Source organism: Pongo abelii, chromosome 9, assembly GCF_028885655.2.
Source record: "Pongo abelii isolate AG06213 chromosome 9, NHGRI_mPonAbe1-v2.0_pri, whole genome shotgun sequence".
NCBI lineage: Eukaryota > Metazoa > Chordata > Mammalia > Primates > Hominidae > Pongo > Pongo abelii.
The window spans coordinates 64,381,713-64,405,426 of record NC_071994.2 but is presented as its reverse complement, the minus strand read 5'-3'; the positions used below and the strand labels follow the sequence as shown (position 1 = coordinate 64,405,426).

Here is a 23,714-nt window from a genome sequence, read left to right as displayed (position 1 = left end):
CAGAAGCTAGAGTACAAACTGCAGGCCTAGAAGAGAGCTTAGCTTTGAAGGAGTTGTTTCTTAGTGATGGGAGTGCTATGTGTTTGTCTCCTACTCAGACAAAACCCTTTTGACCCACTGCTCTCAAGGGGATAGGTTTTATAGATGACCCACAGCCTGTAGCTGAGCCTGAGTCTACTTCTAAAGTAGAAGATGAATCCATGCAGTTGCAGTGTGAAAGAGGCAGAGGCCTATGGAATATCCATTTAAGAATCCCGAGGATGCTGAGTTAGAGGTCTCCCTTGGACCTTGTGTCACCAGCTGCAACGACAGCAATGTCACGAACACCAGCTTTACCTGTTGTCTTCCATCTTGCCCTTTCCCTTAGTTTAGCCCCTACTGGCATCTCCAGTGGAGTAGTGAGAAGCAGCAGCATGTCTGAGGATTAGCTCACAGCCTTAGAAATTATTCTCTACTTCGAATTGTTTCACTCACCATTAATTCACGGAAAAGTCATTAACTGTTTTTTTAAGCTCCAGGGATTTATTATCCTAGCATGTAGAAAGAATGCAGAAGCATTCTCCATGTGTTAAGCAGTCTTTTTCCTACTCAGAGTTTCTTTGTAGAGTTCCATGCCGGAGTCTCTTTCCCTGTATGTTCAGTTGCCCTAAGAAGTTGTTCAGACCCTGCTCAGAGTCCTTCTTTCCCCATTAGCAGCAAAAAGGCAGTCCTTTCTCGCTGTTTTCAGAAGCTTATGATAGCCACAGCCAAGATCTGGGAAGCACCATCACACTGTGGGCCATCTCCATCTTCGCATGAAGATGGGCTAAGCCACCTCTGGTTCACTTCTCGAGTGTGTTTAGTTGAGTGTATGACTGGGGACAAAACTAAGAGGAAAGGAAGTCTTCGTCATGCCCTCCCCTCAGCAGGAATACATCTTAGGCAGTAGATGTATTCATGTCAGGCTCTGGATATGTATTGAAGAAAAACCTGTACTTGCTGACATTGCATCATCCCAGTAGAGCAGAAAAAGACCTGAGCCCCTCTGATTATGTCCAGTCGCTGGTGACTAACTTATGAGCTACATGTGCTCCCCCAGGGCCGTTTTCTTGTTCTCGACCTGGTGGCCTTTGTGATTTGATTTTTGAACAGGCCATTCTTTCCAATCTGCTATTCCTTCCAATAAGCAGAGAGCTTAAAGTTCAAATTGTTGATTTAATTCTTTTGAGTTCAAGAACTTCACTGGGGCATTGCTAAAGTCCACGCTGCTGAATCATGTTTGTATCATCACTGATTCCATCCAGGAATGGGCCTGTCCACAGGGAAGGTAGATGTACTTCACTTCACTCTGTGGTGCCCCGTGAAGCCCCCTGAGCCACTCTGCTCCTTCAGGACTTGGCTGTTAGCAATGCAGGAGGCAAGGAAAGCCTGAGCAACAACCTCCTTTGTCTGTGTCCGCACCAAGACACTTGGCCTTGTCATGGGATTTGGGAAATGATATAATCTTTCCTGGCATTTCCCAATCTTCAGAGGGAGTTCTTTTGCATTTATGACATATACCCTTTCTCCTCAAAGATATTTTTATTACCTTGTTTTTAACTGAACGAAAACTAAGATTGGAGACAATTTCTCAGGCTTCAGTTAGAACCACTTACCAACAGTGTGGTGATGGAGAAATTAATGATGGGAGCCAGAGCACTGAATATGTAGATAAAGATAATTCTGTGTAAACTGAGCCAGGTCTGGATTTTCTTTTTACGGGCAACAGAAACAGCCTCATCATTCTACATTTTTATCTCCTCATAGAGAAATCCCATTGTTAATTGGCCTCCAACTTAGATAATGCCCTGAAATGACATCGATCCAAAAGGTTATCTAGTGAGGACAAGGGCTCCTGAGCATTTCAGGTCCCAAGCAGAATCCAGCTTGGAAAGCCAGTCCATCACCTGGGCCCCGTAGACTGCAAGCTCACCCAGGGCCAAGGCTGCAAGCACCATACTAAGTACTTGAAGCAGTCCTGAATAGAAGTGTTTTAATCTTTGATTTATAAATTAGGACACAGAGGCTTGGAATGGCTAACTGGCTTGCTTAGAGTCACAAGTCTGAAGTTAATCCAGGGATATCTGGTGCCACAAGCCAAGCTCTTTGCAGGATGTCCTGCTGCCTTCCCAAAGAGTACTGGTCCAGGATGAGGTTCATTTTCCTGACTTGGAATACTTTGCATTGTCTCCCTCCACTGAGCCCTCTTCATTGTGTCTTTATGTTTGAAAGAAACAGAAGATACTGCAAATAGGACTAAGCCTCCAGTGACCTTAGAGGGATGCTCTTCCCCCAAGGAAGAAGATGTTCAATGTAAGGGATGGGAAAAGAGAGACTTCATCCTAAAAAGATAATATCAGGTTTACCTTTGTAACCATCAGGGTAAAATTAATGTCATTTTAAGGTCCCCTTTCATGACCAAAACTGTTCCCACTCTTCTCAACATTAATGAAAATTACTTCTTTAACTACAGACAAAGTATTTCACTTTACAAATAGAAATAAAAGATTTAAAAGGGAAAAAAAAAAAAAAAAAAAAAAAAAAAAAAAAAAAAGAAACAGAAGATAAACAGTGGGAGCAAGGACTCACTCTGGAGCTTAACTTGAGCCTGGAGCCAGTTTAGGTTCCTCTGGCCCCTTGCTGTCACCTCCTAGAGAAAAGGGAGCTAAGGTCAGAAGGGTGCCTTCTCCCAGACACCTGGATCTGGCAGGAAGCTGTCCTAAATCCCAGGCTTCCTGAGAGAGAGTCATGAGGCACACCTATGAGTTTGCTCATCTGTAGTCCTCATCTACAATCCTTTATGATGTGAAGCCCCACATCAGAGTTAAAGGAAACGCTGTTGACAATTATAAAATACCAAATATAGCTGAGTATATTTAAAAATGAACAATGGTAAAAGCCTTGAAAATTTTTCCTTGGATGTGAATGGAGTCTTTGGCATTTGGAAATACAATAAAATGAATTAATTGCTACTTATTAGGCAGCGAGTCAGGAGAAGCATGAATGTGCCTTCTGTCCTCTGCATTAGCTGTTACCTGACTGAAATAGCCTCCTTTTGTATTTACTCCTGCCTTTTCTAATGATAAGCAAATTAGAGATCATAGCTAGAAAAAAAAAATCAAGTGCCCTCCATCCTTTTTCCAAAACCATAATATAGTTCTGTGATGTTTAGCTGCTCAAGGGGTATGGCTAATAATTGCAGAGGTCATGTGAAGCCCCATAGTGCAAGATTAGAAACAACATCTGCAAAATTACTTCTTAGGAAAGTATTTTGTGTTTTGTCTTTTTCTGAAAAAGTGATTTTGCAAGCAAATTGCTGCCTTTCCTCCCTTGCACTATGTTACATTGCTGGTTAAAGCATATTTGAAGAAAAACCATTTAATAACTATCAAGAGTTTCTGAATCCATGGTCGTTTTTTTGACTTTACTGTTTTTTTCTGATGTATTTGATGGACTTCTATATAAATAAATTACATTGGAATCCTATCTTTAAATTCTGAAATCATGGCCCATGAATAAACTGTTTGGAATATATTGATTATGCTGTTCATTAAAATTCCATATATGGCAGCTATCATATATTGTATATGCAAGCATGTAACCTTTTTATATTATCTTTAAAATTTGTTCATGGTAATGCCTATAGAATATGAGATAATTGATTTTGCAGAATAATCAAAAGCTGGGAAGCAGAAGGAAGAGAAGGGAACAAGACTCCTCTAATATCCAGACTGATCCGTGAGATGTCCTTGAGTTTTAAGAGTACACCACTCCAGCCATGTGCATTTGTGATATTGCTATCCTCGTGTCATGTATATTACATGTAGATATTTTCCAAACATTGTGTCCATTTCAACCATAGGAGGCAATCAGCAGAACAGAGAGCTATAGCAGCAGTAGCCTTGCTCTCCTTCATAAAATATGAAAGCCTGTTTTTACTTAGAACAATAACAATTTGTAAGGCTTTAGGCTGAGGAGTTTATGCATGACACAGCCTGCTGGACCGTGTAGCAGAGGCAGTGAGACCATTGAGTGTGGTGTGCTGGAAATTGGATAATGACAAAAGTAGGGTAGATGATGAGACAAGCATCCCGAGTCTCAGGTCAGTTGGACCATTTGTTCTTAGAACCCATCCTCTTTCCCATCAAAAGTCCATAGACCCATGGTTCCTGCTCCATGAGTGTTTCCTGCATTGCAGGTCATGGGCTTGGGTTGGGCTTCAGTTGGAAAAGGGAGATTTCCTTTTTCTTTCCCCACTCCCCAAAACATTTGGCTTTTTATGTCCTCATACTTTGTAATCTTAGGGATAGAGGGATGGAAAATCAGCGATAAGAAGTCAGTGTGAACTTGTCCAAACATTTTTCTAGGATGCAATTTTCTTATTCTTGCTCATATGAGCACGCGTGCACACATACACCCTCAGAATATTTCCTGTAACCTAAGACTTCATACAGCATAATTCCGTATCAACCTAACAGTTTTTCAGGATCAAACAATGTGCTCACCTTTGTAAATCTCATCCACATCTCAGAAATGTTGGTGTGAAGACATCTTAAAATTAGTGTGGTGTACAAATGTAGCATGTGTTTGAATTTACCTAGCTTCGCTTGTTTGGATAGATGAGCCGCCTCCCCTTTAGAGTGGCGATGAGTAGTGAGGATAGAGTCGAATGCTTTAAAGTCTGGGATATTAAGTCAGAGTGACACAGAAGAGCAGTTCACTCAGGTCTGACACTTTGAGTTATTTTTTCAAAGCCAGGCAGGTATCTCTGGGCTGCAAATGACAATTTAGAGATCCTTCCATTGAAATCTCTTAGCTTGGCATCCTTTCGAATTCCCATTTCAGGATAAGTGGGTCTGTAGTCAGACCCTTGGTTCTGATTTCAGGATATCCCTGGTGGTGCTTGTTATTTCCAGGGTCACATTAGGTTTTAAACAAAAACATTTTAATCCTTTTAATTTTCAATATATATTGTAGATAAAGGGGAGATGTTATAAAAATTAAATGAGTAGTCAGAGTAGCTCGATCACAAAAGGTAGGAAATCACTGGTATAGACATTTTAGTCCATTTGCAGAAAATTGCCTATTCTTAAATAGGTAGGTCAAGTGCAGAAAGAACCTCTACTTGAGATAAAATTTCCTTTCTACACTTAGCTTTCTATTAGGACAGCAGACAAGAGCTGCCCAAATTTTAACATCCTGCTGTCTTCTCACTAGTAGTTTCCTTGACTATATGCATTAAAAAGTATTTGTTTATAATGGAATTTACCTTCATAGCTACAAATACCTTTAAACCCAGAAGGACATTAGGCAGTAATGTGCAACTTCTAATTTTGTAAATAAAGAAACTTCGAAGTCATTAAATGACTTGCTCCACATAATGCAGCTCATTAATGTCAGGCAGGGACAGGTTTGGAGCCAGGTCTCTGGACACCCCAGTGGTGGGTACACCTTTTATAGTCCTGGAGCAAGTTGGTGTCATAAAAGCAATTGATTTGCTCTCCTGCTCTTGAACTCCTATTTTCATTTAGGTACCTGGTAGAATGCTGGGTAATGAGAGTCAAACCTTACTTTGTTTAACAGAAGAAAAAGATCATGTTCTGAAGTTGTGTGACATAAACAGCAAAGATAGGTGCTTTTCTCCTTTTCCACACTGACTGATTTCCGTTTCAAAAAAGAATATCAAACTTGTATGAAGATTTCAAATGATTTTTAATAAGCCTAGCAAATTTCAAGCAACTCAATAAAGCGGGATGTGGAGATGCAGGGAACTCATTTCCATTTGGACCTGGACTTAGAATTCATGAGTCGCCCCACCCAAGTGTGCACAAACAGATTCTGTATTTGGGCAAGCAGAACTGCCTCTGTCTGCAGAATTTCAAAAACGTGGAACTCTTCGGGTCTGTGAGAGGCTCCACGATGTTCTTCTGGAATGGAGGCAAGCCCTCAAGTTCTTTTGTAGCTGTTGCTCAGATGTGTCAGTCAGGCAGGCAAGACGTCTGTGCTGCCATTTTCCAATCCCCCTAGCCTGGGCCCCAGAGAAGTTGTAAGGCTTGTTCTGTGCTGAGGAAGGCACCTGTGGTCATACCCTGAGCCATTACCTCAGTTTCAGAAATCCGCCTTGAGAGCATTTATAACCCCCTTGGTAGAGGTTGAGTGGCTTGGGGGCTAGAGTCCAAAGTGACTGGTCAAAGAGAAACCAATGGATTTGTATTGATGTCAGGGTGGTGTTGATGGGGAATGGAGTTGGTGTGACTAGGGCCATGGTTTCTGTTCACGGGCTACCCTCTGAGGGGACGGACAAGCGAGGAGCAGGTAAAGCCACAGAATAGCCAACAGTAGATTGCCTGGGCACTGAGGTCTGCATGTGTGGGCCCAGTTTGTCAGTTTATCATAAAATCCCATCCACTTCAAGATTTGCCCTTTTTCTGGCATCCTCAGTATCTGAAATGTTTCAAATCTTAAAAAAAAAAAAAAAAAAAAAAAGGTTAGTTGAGGAAGCTAGCTTTAGGTTAGAACATTTGACAGATCAGCAAATGGAGCCCCAAGTTGAAGAATTGCCATGTGATGAGAAGGAGATAACAGCAGCAAAAGGATCATTCTGAGTCACTCTGGCCGTTCTGTTGAGGCCCAGGAATTCTGCCAGCTTCCAGGGCCCTTGGAGTGTCACTTGGCCACGGGAGGTGTCATTACAGATGTTCATAATGACCTTGAGCATCCATGAAAAGCTGTTATTTGGGGCTCCTTAGTTTTTTCAGTCACAGCCAGAGTAATATATAAGACATAAAAATTAATGTGGCTGGGCATGGTGGCTCACGCCTGTAATCCCAGCACTTTGGGAGGCCAAGGCGGGTGGATCATCTGAGGTCGGGAGTTCGAGACCAGCCTGGCCAACATGGTGAAACCCCATCTCTACTAAAAAGACAAATAGAAAAATTAGCCGGGCCTGGTGGCATATGCCTGTAATCCCAGCTACTCAGGAGGCTGAGGTAGGAGAATCGCTTGAACCTGGGAAGCGGAGGTTGCAGTGAGCTGTGATCGTGCCACTGCACTCGAGCCCGGGCAACAAGAGTGAAACTCCATCTCAAAAAAAAAAAGAAGAAATTAATGGAAGTGTTAGGCTCCGTTTTCTTTTCTCCCCTCCCCTCCCTTTCCTTTTTTCCTCCCTTCCTCCTTCCCCTTTTCTCCCTCCCACCCTCCCTTTCTTCCTTCCTTTTCTCCCTCCCACCCTCCCTTTCTTCCTTCCTTTTCTCCCTCCCACCCTCCCTTTCTTCCTTCCTTTTCTCCCTCCCACCCTCCCTTTCTTCCTTCCTTTTCTCCCTCCCACCTTCCCTTTCTTCCTTCCTTTTCTCCCTCCCACCCTCCCTTTCTTCCTTCCTTCCTTCCTTTTCTCCCTCCCACCCTCCCTTTCTTCCTTCCTTTTCTCCCTCCCACCCTCCCTTTCTTCCTTCCTTTTCTCCCTCCCACCCTCCCTTTCTTCCTTCCTTTTCTCCCTCCCACCCTCCCTTTCTTCCTTCCTTTTCTCCCTCCCACCCTCCCTTTCTTCCTTCCTTCCTTTTCTCCCTCCCACCCTCCCTTTCTTCCTTCCTTTTCTCCTTCATTGTTTCTTTTTTTTCTGATGGAGTCTTGCTCTATTGCCCAGGCTTAAGTGCAGTGGCTTGATGAACACAGCTCATTGCAGCCTTGACCTCCCAGGTTCAAACAATCCTCCCACCTCAGGCTCTTGAGTAGCTGGAACCACAGAAGTGCACCACCACACCCGGCTAATTTTTTTTTTTTTTTTTTTTTTTGGTGGAGACTGGGTGTCTCTATGTAGCCCAGGCTGGTCTTGAACTCCTGGGCCCAAGTAATCCTCCCACTTCAGCCTCACAAAGTGCTGGGATTATAGGTGTGAGCAGCCACACCTGGTCCTTCCCCTTTCCCTTTTTCTTTATTGCCTCTTTTTCAAAGGTTAATGTAAGCTTTTTGGAAATTCACATGGTCTTCCTGACAGTTACAGGGCAACGTAGTATCTACACCCTGGGAACACCTAGCAGATCTTTCTTAGAAGCCCCTAGCAGTTGTTTATGAGCTTTGATTTTTTAAAAAACTCTTTTGCTTTTGCCTTGCTTTTGATGCCTTGATGTGTTTTTTTCATCACCTTTGGTTATATTAGTAAGCATTGAAGCACCCTCTTTGCTGGTACTTGGTGTCTTAGCCTGAAGCTCCCTTTGACGTTCCCTGGAGGTGGAAAGCACTCTTTTTATTTTGATGTCGCCATTTTGTTTTTACTTTGATGGCATTTGGGCCTGGAATATAGACACTCTGTTGGCACCGGGAGCCTTTATATGCCTACAAGGCTCAAAGCCCTGCCTGTGCCCACCGGGCCTGTCTCATACCAGGAGGCTGACTATTTCTGTCTGTCCTGGGGAAGCCACAGAACCAGTGCAAAGGAGTTGGGGGGTAGTTTTTTATTATTGCTGTTGTTGGGTGCCCTTCTCAATCACTGCCTTTCTAGATAGCCATCTGGATCACCTTTTCTTCCTAAAATGTGAGAAGGCCCACACCCCTATGCATTTTATTGTTCCCAAGTATTATATGTTTGTGTACATATATACATATATATATATATATATTTTTTTTTTAACCGAAGAAAAAAAAATCCCTTTGTATACAATCCTTTTAACAAATTGTTTATTATTGTATCCAGGTAACAAGCATGGTAAGTATTTTCACCAAACTGAGTATTCTGTATTTTAGCTGTGCTTGGCAGACTTTTTTGGCTAGCTTTGTGTTATTAGCCTTGGCTTTCCTAGAAAAGACCCGTTTAGGAAAAGGAGAAACCACATACCTGTAGCATCCCCTAGGCTCCTGGCTTTAGTACGAACCCATGTAGCCTTAGCCCCACGGCGGGGATACCTGAGAAAGCATGCGCCCCGCCAGCATGCTGCTTGGCCCTGTTACCCCCAACCCCCGCTGCTTCTGAGCCCCTCCAGCCAGGTGTCTGCAGGGCTTCCAGGCCTTGCATGACCCCAGCAGCTCCTGGGACCATGGCCCTGTGACAGTCAGGACACACAGATAGGGCTCCTCGAGCTCCGTGGATGGTCCTACCCGAGTCCACAGCTACATCTCTTCTCTCACCCCTCCTCCCATCCGTTTGCTTAAAAGCAGGGCCTTTATTTTTTTTTTCCTTCCTTAAATGTTTTAAGTAATTGGAGAAATCTTCTGAAGCTGAAAAGCTAAATAAATATGTTGTCCACTCTTCTGAGAGACTTCACATTCTGTTGGAAAATGGATTTAATCCCTAAAAAAAAGCCTTGCCCCATTGGGTCTTCCCAGTAAATGTTGAGAGGTACAGTAGGTTGAGTGTGGTTTAGCCTTCTGGCTGTGTTATTTATCCATGCATGTTTGCTTTTTTTGGCCTATTTTGTGGCTCTGTATTTTAGTCCATGTGCTCGTGGCTGTGCCTGTGTAACCTGCCTGGTAGCCATGCGTTATGTATTAAGTTGATGTGTCACTGTCACCTTCAAGGATCAGACTGCAAAGGATAAGGCCCTGCAGCACATGGCGGCCATGTCCTCAGCCCAGATCGTCTCGGCCACTGCCATTCATAACAAGCTGGGGCTGCCTGGGATTCCACGCCCGACCTTCCCGGGGGCGCCGGGGGTAAGTCATGAGCTCAGTCCAGTAATGACAGCTGCTGGGGTTGGGGTTGGCGTTGGCATGTGCCAGTGTTAAGCCTCCCACCTCCATTTCTTGTCACGTGGGTCAGGTATGTGAGAGGGCAAAGGCTACCTTGTCAACTGATAACTGAGTCTAAAGTGGTGAAAGTAAGGAGGGAAGGGAGGCAGAGAGTAGAGAGAAAGGGAGGGAGTGGAGAAGGAGGAGGAGAAGAAGAAAAGAAAAACGGAAAAGGAAGAGGGAGAAAATCAGAAGAGGAAGGAATTCTGAGTCCCTGAAGACATGGAATTAAATGTGCCCTTCTGGGTTGGACTCAGGCTTCTTCTCTCTTTATCTTTTTCCTGGCCCTTGGTCGCTGTCCCTCTGTCTTCAGGGGCAACTAGCCCCTAAAGGGACAAGGTATTCTATTAACATTTACATTTTGACACCTACCAGAGGCTGAGAAGCATTATGTTATAATCTCAATCCTCCAGGTAATCTTAAATGCTTCTTATTGTCATTGCCATTTTGCAGATGAAAAAGCTGAGGTTATTCAGTAGCAAAACAAGAGTTTGGATAGCTGGGATCATAGTGGAATGGATAGTGATGTCAACAATCAGCCCCAGGGTTGCTTGACTCCTGAGGCTGCTCTTTTCCTCCTCTATGTCATGCTGCCTCTCCAGCCCACACCAATCGCAGCAGGGAAGCTCGCTGCAGAAGAGCTGCCTCCATTGCCGCTTGGAGTTCCTGGCCTTGTTCAAGCTTTGTCCTCTGCCTTGCTGGGCCTTCAGTGCTGTTGAGGCAGAATATTATGCAGGGAATGTTTCAGAATGAAGGGAGGGTGCATGGATAAATCAGTCAGTTAAAATATTGGTGAGCCCCCTGCAGCACGCCCAGATCTTTGCTTAGGTGTAAGGAAAACAGGAGCTGCTGCCTGCGTCTGCCCTTGGGGGCATTTTCAGGAAGGAGGCGCTAAGGGGAGCTCTGGGTTGCCAGTCCAAGGATATAGGTTGTGGTCTCGTGCAAGTGGTGACTGCATTTGCACTCTGGGAAAGCGATTCTGTTGGGTGATCGAACCTGCTGTCTTTTAGCAGGGGTTGCAATGCGTAGGCATCCTAAACTGTGCTTTGAAGTAAACTCGTAATTCTGAGGCCTTTGCATTTTGCCTTCCAGTTCTGGCCGGGAATGATTCAAACAGGGCAGCCAGGATCCTCACAAGAGTAAGTCTGAGGAGGGGTGGGCACTGACAACTAGGGGCTGGTCCCAGCCCACCTGGGGAGAGCTCTTCCTGGACCATACTGTCTCAGGGCCTGGAGGAGAAAGGAGCATTACACTGAGGTCCCAGAAGGCATCCCATTCTTATTGTCTACTGAGGCCCCTGGCAGGAAAGAGACTGGCTTTTTGGATCTGGGAGAGGTGGAAGCACCTCACTCCCACCTTAAGTATTAGCAGTCATCCAGCTGGAAGCAAGAAGTGGACCCCTCTTCCTTCATGGTATTGAAGGCTGAGCTGTGGTCTTCCTTGCCTGAGAAAGGGCGGCACGGGTGATCCTCTAGCCCATTTCATTCTGGCCAGCCCTGTAGTAGGGTGGCTAGTAGACAAATCCTACTGATGCCTTGGGGGCAAGAGAAGAAAGATCAGTAAACTGGAAAATAAGGGCTATTTCAGGATAAAAGAAAGGAAATCCTGCCTATATGCTGTAAAAAAAAAACTTGCACTGTTTGGCCTAGAGAAGGAGAGCCTGAAGCATGTCCCACACTTTGCCTAGAAGTGGTGACTGCTTGACCTCAGAGGTTCAAAAGCAGATGTCACAGCACAAGGAATTCAGGCTGCCTTTCCATCACATCCCATTGAACTGGAATGAGGCTTGGTGGTTTGATCCCTACCTGGCTGGCTGCTGGTCCCTCTCAGTTTATGGAACAACTGCCTCTGCCTGGGGTGTGCTACCACCTGCAGGCAGGGACCACAGCGGTGAAGGACCTCCCACTGGGAGGTCATGGTGGGGCTTGGGTAATAGCCCCCTGCTGCAGATGCGATCTCTAACTCTGTCTGCCATCTCTCTGTTCCTAGCGTCAAGCCTTTTGTGCAGCAGGCCTACCCCATCCAGCCAGCAGTCACAGCCCCCATTCCAGGTGAGTATCCCTAAAACTCCTTTTTGGGAGCACATTCCCACACAGCTGACAGCTGGGTCTGGCACTTTGTTCCCAGAGTCAAAAGATGCTCAACTTTGCCACAGCCGCACATTGCCCCTGACTTGCAGGATCCTTGGGTAGCCTGGAGCTCAGGAGGGCCACAGGGGTGACCCCTGCCAGGTCCCGATTCCCTTCAGTCATCTCCCAAGAGCTTTTCAGATGGTTTGTTTAAGAAACAGGAAGCCTCCTCACTTTCACTGAAGATGCTGGATTATCCTCAGAAGGCGAAGTTGCTGCAGCATCTTCCTCAATATAAACTGGCCAAATTAGGCAGTCTAAGTCTCGAGGCCAGATAGGGTTTCATTTACCCTTTCTTAGATAAGTAGATTTCGGTCCTGCTACCTTTCTTTAAAGAAGAGAGTACATGGAAGCTCAAAGTGGAAAACATGAATCTGTCCAGCCTACCTGTCTCCTTCCCCACAAAGTGCATCCCCCATCCCCACGTGTGTGTGTAGAATTACTCCTTTGCACTACTTGAGGTGTACAGTATAAAAGTCACTGCTCTCCCTTATGGATTCCCCAAACTGAAAATGCTTTCACATATTGCCCTGTGCCTGAGTACTACGGAGCATTCAGAGAGAATATTCTATAGTGCTAGTGACCACAGTCTTAAGGAAGATGGGCAAACACAAGAAGTGCATGGCATGTTCGGGTTTCACAGGAAGTCTTTGGAAGCATTCACTTCTCACTGTCCTGTCATTCTTGGCTTGGTTCCCAAGTAGACCCCTTGGTGCAGGATTAGATGTCCTCATACTGCAGCCCTTAACCTTAGTTGAAGTTGGCTTAATGAGGAACACATGCTTTGTGCTTATTTGTTCACCATCACTGGGGTCCTCAGCCAGCATCTGTCGTCTGAGTTATCCTGGCCAGATCTGGTGGAGAGGGGCTATTGGCATTTCCTTCTGGGTCATCTGTAGAGCCCTGTTCCAGTATTTGCCTGAGGCCCAAGGGGAGGTGAGTGACCAGCATCAAAGGTGACAATTGCTCTTTCAGGGTTTGAGCCTGCATCGGCCCCAGCTCCCTCAGTCCCTGCCTGGCAAGGTCGCTCCATTGGCACAACCAAGCTTCGCCTGGTGGAATTTTCAGCTTTTCTCGAGCAGCAGCGAGACCCAGACTCGGTGAGTGTGCCCAGAGAGGTGTGTCTTGAATCCAGGATTTCTTTCCCTTTACTGTTTACCTCCTTGCTTCTTTCTTTCCTCCTTTACCCCACCCCATGCCTGACAAATATCCCGTGTGAAAACGGGCCTAGGAAAGAATAGCCTTTTGATTAAGTAAAAAGGGATTCCTGTTGGCAGATTTGTAGAAAACAGCAGAGCAGGAGGTGTATTACTGTCCTGGACCCCAAGATGCTGTAGGGAATACTTGAGTCAGAGAGAGGGACATTTACAAGCTCTTATGTTTTGTAAAATTGAACAAGAAGTAACATTTATTGAGCCTTGCCATATGCCTGGTCCCATGCAGAGTTATTTAGATATATGATCACAATTCATCCTCATAAACACCCTAGGAAGCTAGGTACTAACTGACAAATGAGGAAACAGAGAGCATAAGTATCTTTCCCAGAGTCACACAGTTAATCTCTGATAGATAAGAGATTCAAGCTCAGGTCCTGAAACTCTAAAGCTTAAACATTTAGCTGTTATTCCATACTCTCTTTCCAACTCTGTTTTCTCAAGATAGCAAGTTGTTCTCTTCTTAAGAACAACTTCTTAAGAAGAAGTGGCCAGGCATGGTGGCTCACACCTGTAATCCCAGCACTTTGGGAGGCCGAGGCAGGTGGCTCACGAGGTCAGGAGATCAAGACCATCTTGGCCAACATGGTGAAACCCCGTCTTTACTAAAAATACATGGCCACTCGCATGTAGTCCCAGCTACTCAGGAGGCTGAGGCAGGATAATTGGTTGAACCCAGGAGGCGGAGGTTGCGGTGAGCCAAGATCGTGCCACTGCACTCCAGCCTGGCGACCGAGCAACACTCCATCTCAAAAAAAAAAAAAGTAACAAAACAGCACTTGAACAGTTTGCCATAGAGTGCAATGCATTATAATATCATAAATACCAGTAACATTGGCATCTGGACTCTATTTGTCACTTTTTTCTTTCCTACCTCCCCCATCCCCATCTTGTACCCATCATCCCATTGTTTCTCAGCCAGGCATTTCCCATACATGTGTGATCCTCCCTTCTTTCCCACCCAACAAGCCCCGTACCCTTTCTTCACACCCACTCCTTGGCTGTGAGTATGAGCGTTGCATCTGTGTGTGGGTAAGCCCAAGGCAAAAACTGAAGGAATCCTTAGTCTGTCTCTGAGATCCTCACCAACTCTCGCCACATTCTCTATCTCACCCCATCCTTCCCATCTCCTAAGTCCCATGCTGTCTGTGTGTTGCCTGCCTTAATGTCATTTCTATTATCGGGAGAAAGTGTCAGGAATGAGTTAAGAGCCTGTGGTAGATAACCGAGATGCTGAACAATTGGAGGTGACCTCTCATGGGAGTGTTTGCATTTCAGCTTGAGGGAAGTCCTCCCATGGGGCAGAGGGGCTTGACCAGCCATCACCAGAGTGGAGAACCCACATGTGGCCCACTGATGTCTTTGTCCACAAATCATGAACTTTGGGAGCTGGTGGAAAAATAGAGCTGTTTCCAAATTAGGGGGAAAAATGAGGGAAGGAATGTAAATTGGGCCCATCAGGACAGGTACAAGAAAATGGGGCTATTGAGACCAGGAAAGAGAAGAAAAGGCCAACTGGATGACTCCTTCCAAGCAGCTGAGTGGCTAACAGGAAGAGTGATGGTGAGGGTTAAATCCATCTAGGTGGAAGGCATTAAGACAAACTGAAAGATGCCCTGCGTGACTCTGTGCTGCTGGTTCTTTCTGGGAAGCATACATAGTTCTTTGGTTGAAGGCTGGGCTTTGGCCCAGATGCTGCTTCTGCCTCTTGTAACTGGTGTTTCCATGACACTTTGTTGTTTACAGAGTACTTTGTGGTTGAGTATTTCATTCTGTCCTTACAGTGCCCCATCAGATAGGTTCTGTTTTCCCCATGATAGGTTCTGTTTTCCCCATTTTACAGATAAAGAAACTGAGGCCCAGACATACTAAATGACTTAAGATTAAACAGAAGGAACCAGGAGCCCAAATCTTGTATTTCATTGTATCCTTTTCACTATCGTAAAAGATCACCTCCCAGTTTTGAGGGTCTCTTGAATTGTCCTTTTTTTTTTTTTTTGAGACAGAGTCTGGCTCTGTCACCCAGGCTGGAGTGCAGTGGTGTGATGTCCACTCACTGCAAGCTCCGCCTCCTGGGTTCACACCGTTCTCCTGCCTCAGCCTCCCAAGTAGCTGGGACTACAGGCACCCGCCACTACGCCTGGCTAATTTTTTTTGTATTTTTAGTAGAGACGGGGTTTCACCGTGTTACCAGGGTGGTCTCGATCTCCTGACCTCGTGATCCGCCCACCTCGGCCTCCCGAAGTGCTGGGATTACAGGTGTGAGCCACCGCGCCCGGGCTTGAATTGTCTTTTCAGTCTGAATATCTCCTGTGTAAGCAAATTTCTCTTTGCATATGACTGTTTTTTTAGGAAACAACTCCAAGACACTGGGAGGCAAAAGTCCTCACATGATTTTTGCTTCCCTGGTTAAAATACTATGGAAGCATTTATAAAAATTCTCTTTTTTTAAAGGAAATTAAAATAATGTGTAGCTCCCTCATTGTTAACTGTGCTCTCCAATTATGGACCTCTTAGGTCCCAGAAGGCTCGATTGCCTCTTTTTGTTGTTAGTATTTGTTGGGCTAAACATTTCGAATCATTCAGACCATTCTGCAAACATTCATGTGCACCTGCATGTGCAAGAAGCTGCACAGGAGAGGGGCTCATCGCTACCCAGATGGCCACAGCCTCAGACCCTAGGGAGTAAAATGCCTAACAGGGGAGACAGACACGAAACAGATGATTATCTGAGAGATCATTGCAAAGTGCTGTGACTTCTAGGAAGGAAGGATACTGAACGCTGTGAGTAACAGGAAACAGGGCAAGCTTCCTTGAGGAAGTAGCCCTTAAGCTGAAACATGGAGGATTGGACAGGGAGAGAATAAGGGAGCAGAATATTCCAGAGGTGATGAAGCTGAAGTGTATGTGGCAGTATATTAAATCAGTGACTGTTTTAGGAAAGTCAAAGCCCACTAAGTTGCTAGAGTAGAGGCCAGAGATAAGTGTTTCAGGTACATTCAGGATACATATAATAATCTGAACGCGTAAACTGGATCTGGCCTGCTGTTGTTGAATGAAAAAGCTTGACTTACATAGACTCCAACACATGACTTAAAAGGCCCTGGAATGAAAGGAAGGCCTGGTGTAACATCCTTGGGCCCTTTGAGAAAGATAGTTATATTTTAGGGGATGTGAATTGGGGATTGGGAGAAATGAGAATTTATTTAACAAGTATTTTTTGAGCACCTACTGCATGCCAGCCACTGTTTCAGGTGTTAGAAATTCAGCAGTGAACAAAACAAAGTTCTTTTTCTCATGGAGCCCACACTTGGGTGGAGAACACAAGAACTACCCAAGCACATAAATACCCAGTATGTCAGGGGATGCTAACTGCTTATGTGGAATAATGGTCCTTTGTCACAACTAATTTTTTTTTTGAGATGGGGTCTTACTGTGTTGCCCAGGCTGGCCTCAAACTCCTGGGCTGAAGTGATCCTCATGCCTCAGGCTCCCGAGTAGCTGGGACTACAGTTATGCACTGCCATGCCGCAACCTTCTTCACAATTGAAAGTTACTTGCTTTTTGGATTTAAAGTATATAATTTCAGAAAATAATAATACCCCCTAATAGATATGTTGATGTTTCTGGCTTGTATTATGATACTAAGTGATGTGCATTAGACATTACCAACCAGAGCTCTGTCACTGCTGTGAAATTATTTTGCCTAACCTCAGTCACTATTGTTGGTGTCGCTTCTGATATTCCTATGTTACAAACACTCATTCTTCAGTTGAACACAAATGATTTAATATATGCAAATGAATGTGGCAGATTTTTTTTTTTTTTTTTGAGACACAGAGTCTTTGCTCTGTGGCCCAGGCTGGAGTGCGGTGGTGCGATCTCAGCTCACTGCAAGCTCCGCCTCCCAGGTTCACGCCATTCTCCTGCCTCAGCCTCCCAAGTAGCTGGGACTACAGGTGCCCACCACCACGCCCAGCTAATTTTTTGTATTTTTAGTGAGATGGGGTTTCACCGTGTTAGCCAAGATGGTCTCCATCTCCTGACCTCGTGATCTGCCCGCCTCGGCGTCGCAAAGTGCTGGGATTACAGGTGTGAACCACCGTGCCCGGCCGCAGATTGTTAATAGGATCTATATTTGATTTTAGTGGACATGTGAGGGCCTGAAGGTTGGTTTTTGTGCTAGAGGGAAAAAGCGGTGGCTGACCAGTTGAAATGATGGAGAATTAATAAAATTATTTAAAGCATTTGACAGTATCTTAAGTACCAGCCTCTCAAGTTATATACTGTGTGCTTTATTGGACAAACACAAGGTGCTATTACAATCAAGGTATAATGGTACTTCAGGGCTAAGGTTACACTGAAAAATTTGTATCATGTAGATAGTTTCTTTGGCTCTTAGAGTTTTTGTGACTTCTCAGACTTTAATTTTGCTATATTTTTGTTCCAACAACAGAAACATTAAGGCTATCTAAAATAAACTCAGCTGATAGATTTTAACAAATTTGGGCATACAGTACTTAAAATTTAACATCCAGCATTAACCACATTAATTTGATAAGCGAACAAAGTGACCAATAATTAAAGGGCCCTAAATAAGTTAAACTTTGCATTTGGATTCTCTAGATGTTTATTACAGACATGTATATATGTTTCCCCCTACTTTTTTGTAACGGCTTAGGCTCATTAGACCCAAGGGGTTATAAAATATTTTTAGTAGAGAAGAGAACTTATAGGTAGTGCTGGCAAAAAAAGAAATTATGTAGCCAGGTTCCATGCTATTTGTCATTAGTGACTTCTTTCATCTTTGTTGAGCTCTGTGAGGTAGATTATTCTATTCCTTTCTACAGAAGAGGCTTGGAGAGATGCTGTCTTACAGTAGCCAGCTTTGCACCCGAGCCTGCCTGTAGCATCTCTTAAGATAAGACATGATTGCTGGCTGGGTGCGATGGCTCACGCCTGTAATCCCAGCACTTTGGGAGGCCAGGGCGGGTGGGTCACTTGAGGCCAGAAGTTTAAGACCAGCCTGGCTAACATGGTGAAACCCTATCTCTACTAAAAATACAAAAATTAGCTGGGCATGGTGGAGGGTACCTATAATCCCAGCTACTCGGGAGACTGAGGCAGGAGAATCGCTTGAACCCAAAAGGCGGAGGTTGCGGTGAGCTGAGATCGCGCCACTGCACTCCAGCCTGGGTGACAAGACTGAAACTCCATCTGAAAAAAAGACATGGTTGCATACTTTGGTACCAGCAAAGCCAAGAGAAGAACCTTAGTTTGTCTCCTCCTTAGTCTGAAGTGGCCTTAGAACCAGCATTTTCTGAAATTTACTCGTTGGCTCACCACATATGTCATCCTTGCCAACACTGAAGACTTCCTCACAACCCCACCACTCCTAGCAATAGTGATGGCCAACATTTACTAAATATTTTCTGTATGCCAACACTGTGCATTATCTTATGTAATCCTTATGAAGTAGCTTGCCCAGTGTTAGACAGCCAACTGACATGGGAAGTAGGATTCAGATCCAGGTCTGTTGACTCCACATCCTGAGATTGTGACCAAAAGGCTGTATGGTCCATTTGTATCTGATGAGTAGTCTGTTTTTGTAGCCCAGGGCCATAAGGAGCTAATGGGAGAATAATTAGGGGGATGATCGCCCCCTGCTGGTTTCGTGTCATGTGTAAACCAGACGGCAGCTTCCCCAAGTTGGTGGTGGTTTATGTTGGAGAAGAACCAGCGAGTCAGTCCCTCTGTTACCTTTGGCTCTACTGGAAGCTAAGAGAAAAACAGCAGAGGGTGAAGAAAGGAAGGAAGAGTGTAAAAAACAAAGACTATTTTAGTTGGAAATACACTTTCTACATGATTTCAGTGTTGCATATCAAAGGATCTCAAGTGTGAAGTGTGATATCCTCCACCCAGGGTGGGCTATTTAAAAGGGGCCTCCCTGAAATCAGGGTCCAGTTTCTGGAGGCCAAGTTAGGCAGATGAAAACCCGGCCTGGCTGAGCTGTCAACTGAATCCTGAAAGTACACAGGGAGTGGTTTTCCTGATAAAGCCTGGAGTGATTCTGCCACCTCAATTCTGGGGCACGGCGGGTTCCTCCAGCCCCCGACAGGGCAGCAGCTGGCAAACCCCTGCCTGCTCAGACTGCCCGGGCACCAGGCTGTGTGTCTCATGCCTGTTGTGGTCTGGATGCCATAGTGAGCAGGAGCCAGGAGGAGAGCACAGAAAGGATTTACTTAGGCAGGAGTTACACAACCAGAGGAGGGAAGAGTTGGGGGTGGAGAAAGAGGCAAAGAGATTGTTCTCTTTAGATTTTGAGGAAGCACTCACTGCCTTGCAGAAGAGAAGTTCCATGATACAGTAGAGGAACAAACCCGATCAGGGAAGGCACATGTTTGCTCAACATATGAAACTCATTTATTTTTATTTTTTTAATTGAGACAGGGTCTCACTGCATTGCCCAGGCTGGAATGTAGTGGCACAATTACAGCTGACTGCTGCCTCGACCTCCCAGGCTCGAGGGATTGTCCCATCTCAGCCTCCCAAGTTGCTGGGACTACAGGCATGCACCACCACACCCAGCTGATTTCTGTATTTTTAGTAGAGATGGGGTTTTACTATGTTGCCCAAGCTGGTCTTGAACTCCTGGGCTCAAGCGATCCACCCACCTCGGCCTCCCAAAGTGCTGGGATTACAGGTGTGAGCCACCGTGCCCAGCCAAGCAACTTATTTATATATTATGTCAATAATGATCATCACCAGCACTTATGAGCTCTGTCTTAGTATGCTGAGCATTATGTCCAGTCTGTACATAAAGGAACTGTGGCTCAGAAACATTAAATAAAGTTTTCAAGCTCTACCTCCAAGAATGGTGACTGTGCCAAAGTTTACCACCACTCTGTATCTTAACCATGTCACTGTACTTTTGAAGAAATAAAGACAAAGTTCAAAAGTTAAAAACAGCTGCCTGCAAAGTAGGAGCTCCCCAAGTAAGACCAGACCTCTGAGGGCCTTCCACATTGGGTAGATGGTTACTCTGGGTTTCCTCTGAGTTCCTATTCCAACCCATGGAAAATTGTCTTCCACAAAACCAGTCTCTGGTGCCAAAAAGGGGACCGCTGCTTTAGAGCCTATCTTTCATCATGCTTTAGTGGCAGCAAAGAGGTGACTGATATTAGAATTCTTAGCAGCTGTTTGAGATTTGGGCCAAATTACCTCAGCTCAGCCTCAGTTTCCAGTCTGTCTTAAGTGGACATAACAGGATCGCTGCCACGCTCACTGTGATGACTACATTTAGTAATATCCCTGAACATGCTGAGCACTCCACAAATGCTTCTGAACCTGAATGTCTTACAGTAATGTGAAAGGAAATTGAGCCAGAGCTCTGGACAGAGATCAAGCTTGTGAGAATGTGCTCACTAGATACTTTGGACTCTACTGAAATTCTAACAGGAGTCAGAATATTTTTCAACTACTTTTGAGATGGAGTTTTGCTCTGTCGCCCAGGCTGGAGTGCAGTGGCACAACCTTGGCTCATTGCAACCTCCACCTCCCGGATTCAAGCAATTCTGCTGCCTCAGCCTCCCACATAGCTGGGATTACAAGCATGCATCATCATGCCTGGCTAATTTTTGTATTTTCAGTAGATACAAGGTTTTGTCATGTTGGCCAGGCTGGTCTCAAACTCCTGACCTCAAGTGATTTGCCTGCCTCAGCCTCCCAAAGTGCTGGAATTACAGATGTGAACCTCCATGCACGGCCTCAATTAATTTTTAAAATCAATTAAACTTTTCATAAAGGTAGTAAATTTATGTGGTCAAAAAATCTGCAAGCATAAGAGAATGGAAGGGAGACGTTCCTTCCCTCTCATTCCTATCCTACCCTTAAGTAGGTAGCCACTGTTACTTTTCTCTTATGAGGCTTTGTAGTGATTTTAATGCATATACAATTTAATATGAATATATGTATTCTCCCACCCCACCCTGCTTTTTAAAGAGAGGATGTGATCTGATTTGTGCTTCAGGAAAACGATGGCTGCATCAGGTGAGAGCAGGGGCTGGAGGAAACTATACTGTTGGCCAGCCGGTGGCTGATGAGGACCAAACCAGGGCAGGGGCCGTGGCTGAGGAAATGGCAGAGGGGAGAGATGTTATGGAGATAAAATTAAAAAGCCTTGTGGATTAATGAGCTGTGAGAAGAGGAGGATAAATGGTAATGACTGGATTTTTGAGACCAAGGATGCTGATAAAATTTGAAGAGTCCTGGAACAGAGGAGGAAGCAGGATTGCTAAGAACTGACTTGGTGATAATGCTTTTGCCTTTGATTCTCAAAATAAGCTTGTTGAAATACGTATTGGAGACAGGAAAGCTCAGAGAGTTTATAAGTAACTTCATCTGGGACCTGGCTAATAGATGGCGGGGTTGACTATTTGAACTTTGTCTGAATTTCAGTGTATGAGAAAATAACACTTACCCCATTATCTGGGAAAATGGGAAGGGCAGGGATTGTTCTCCATTCACAGATGGACATTTGATTTGGGCTCCAGGAGGAGGAGAGAGTTCCTGAAGGGTCACCTGGGCTTGGTGATGGCAGCCCCCTCAGCCAGAAGGAAGGGAGTTTTGCTGCCTGGTGTCCTGGCCCTTATCTTTATTCCAAGGGGCTGGACCTCCTGGACATGGATGTGGGAGTTAGCAGTCTTCATAGTCAGAGGGAGCCCAAGGTCTCCCCTCTGGGGGACTGGCAGGCCTGTGGTTGAGCCCGCATGGAAGGTCTGTAAATATATCCTGCAGATAACATGATTCTTTTTCGTAAAGGCAGTTGATCAAACGTGGGCCCAAGGATGATTTAATTTCACATTTTTATACTTCTTTCAATGGCCTAAATTTACAGATCAACTAAAATTCCGTTGTCAGAACACAGCTCCTGTCTTGGTTTGGAAAATGTGACCAGGACACCTCTAAGGAAATATGACATTGATGAGGCCTGTGGAAGAAAGAAGAGGGGGATGGCTGTGCATGGGGATTAGGTTGGAGACACAAGATAAGAAGCAAGGTTTCGGCCGGGTGCGGTGGTTCATGCCTGTAAACCCAGCACTTTGGGAGGCCAAGGCGTGTGGGTCACCTGAGGTCAGGCATTCAAGACCAGCCTGGCCAACATGGTGAATCCCCCACTTCTACAAAAATACAAAGATTAGCTGGGCATGATGGTGGGTGCCTGTAATCCCAGCTACTCGGGAGGCTGAGGCAGGAGATTCGCTTGAACCTGGGAAGCCAAGGTTGCAGTGAGCTGAGATCGCGCCATTGCACTCCAGCCTAGGCAACAGAGGAGACTGTGTCTCAAAAAAAAAAAAAATAAAAATTAAAAAGAAGCAGCAGCAGTAAGGTTTTAATTCCCGATTGCCAGGAGGGTTCTTGCCTTTATCCTGGGCAGGACAGAGAAGGGCACCGGTGTCTCTGGAGAAGCTTCCTGGTTTTATAGTGGCTGCTGAGGCAGTTGCTCCATCTTGGGGTGGAGAATGGCTGTTTGAACAAATCTGGTTCCTGGTCCTTCAGAAAAGAGGCTCCTCTCCTGTAATTCAGGGCTTGGAAGTGATCTCATGCCAGTAAGCCAGGTCACCAGCATCTGTGCGGCTCTGTGTGGCCTGGGCGGAATTTTCACATTGACTGTTTCATTTGACCTTGTAGACAGGCTAGGGTTCATCACTGCTCAGATGAGGAAGCCAAGCCCAGAAAGGTTAAGCAACTTGCCTTAAGCCACTCAGCTCAAAAATAGCAGAGCCTAGATATTCTAACCCAGGTGTCATTAATGTTCCCATCTCATGCTTTGGAATAAGTGGTCGGGAAGTACATTTGGCCTTCCAGGTTTGGGGAGGAAGGCTGCAGCTGATCTGACGGTTGGCTGTGCTCAGTCCTTGAATGTCTCTCAGGTTTTTCTCATGTTTTTCCAAGCCTGGTCTTCCAGTAGGACATAGGAGATGGAGTGTCTCCCGGGGAAGGAGATGATGGCTCAGTGTGGAGCACCCCCATGCCCCTCACAATCCTGAGCCCTTGCCGAGCCACCTGCGAGCCCCTCCAGGCCCAGGGCACACCCTCTTGTGGCAGCAGCCTGTCTGCTGATGTTTTGTACTCAGTGTTTCTGAGATGCTCTGGCCACTTCCACTCTTTCTTCATTACCCTTTGGGAAGGAGGCCACTGAAAGCGTCTGGAAATCCAGGTTCTGTAGGCATTTCAGAGAGGCCCCAGTCAGGCCCCCTCTGCTTTCTTTGGCAGGTCCGCACCCCACGCACCTTCCTGGTTGCTCACTCAGTTGGTGGGCCTTTCACCTGTGCTTCTGTGGGGAAGACACACTCCTGTCTGAGGAAGCAGCAGCCCCTCTGTGGAGATGGTGCTGGGAGTGGGAGGTGGGAAGGATGCATCTCGGTGTGAGATCCTGGAAGGAGGGATTCACTTGCTCCTTGTTTCCAATGATGTTTCTCTCTGGGAAGAGTGAGGAGCATGGGATGAAGTGGCATATCAGGGCCAAGTGGCCAGAACAGGGCTGGTGCCCTGAACAGTGAGCTGAGGAGAGAACTCACTTCAGATTCACTTTCTCCTTGGCAGGAACCGTGAGCACAGGCAAGCTCCTGGG

General features: G+C 45.5%; 1 protein-coding gene across 7 annotated transcripts in view; it reads left to right on the top strand.

Annotated features, from left to right (window-relative positions):
- The window catches only part of TEAD1 (TEA domain transcription factor 1), a 269,563-nt gene that overhangs the window by 195,185 nt on the left and 50,664 nt on the right, over positions 1 to 23,714 (top strand). For 6 of the 7 annotated variants that reach the window (XM_024254988.3, XM_054524634.2, XM_024254985.3 and 3 more), the window contains 4 exons: positions 9,529 to 9,663; positions 10,831 to 10,877; positions 11,728 to 11,789; positions 12,843 to 12,967. In XM_024254988.3, the coding sequence (XP_024110756.1) occupies positions 9,529 to 9,663; positions 10,831 to 10,877; positions 11,728 to 11,789; positions 12,843 to 12,967 (369 nt within the window). Of the gene's footprint in view, positions 1 to 8,707; positions 8,720 to 9,528; positions 9,664 to 10,830; positions 10,878 to 11,727; positions 11,790 to 12,842; positions 12,968 to 23,714 lie in introns of all 7 variants that reach the window. The other variant, XM_063711253.1, reaches the window with a different exon arrangement.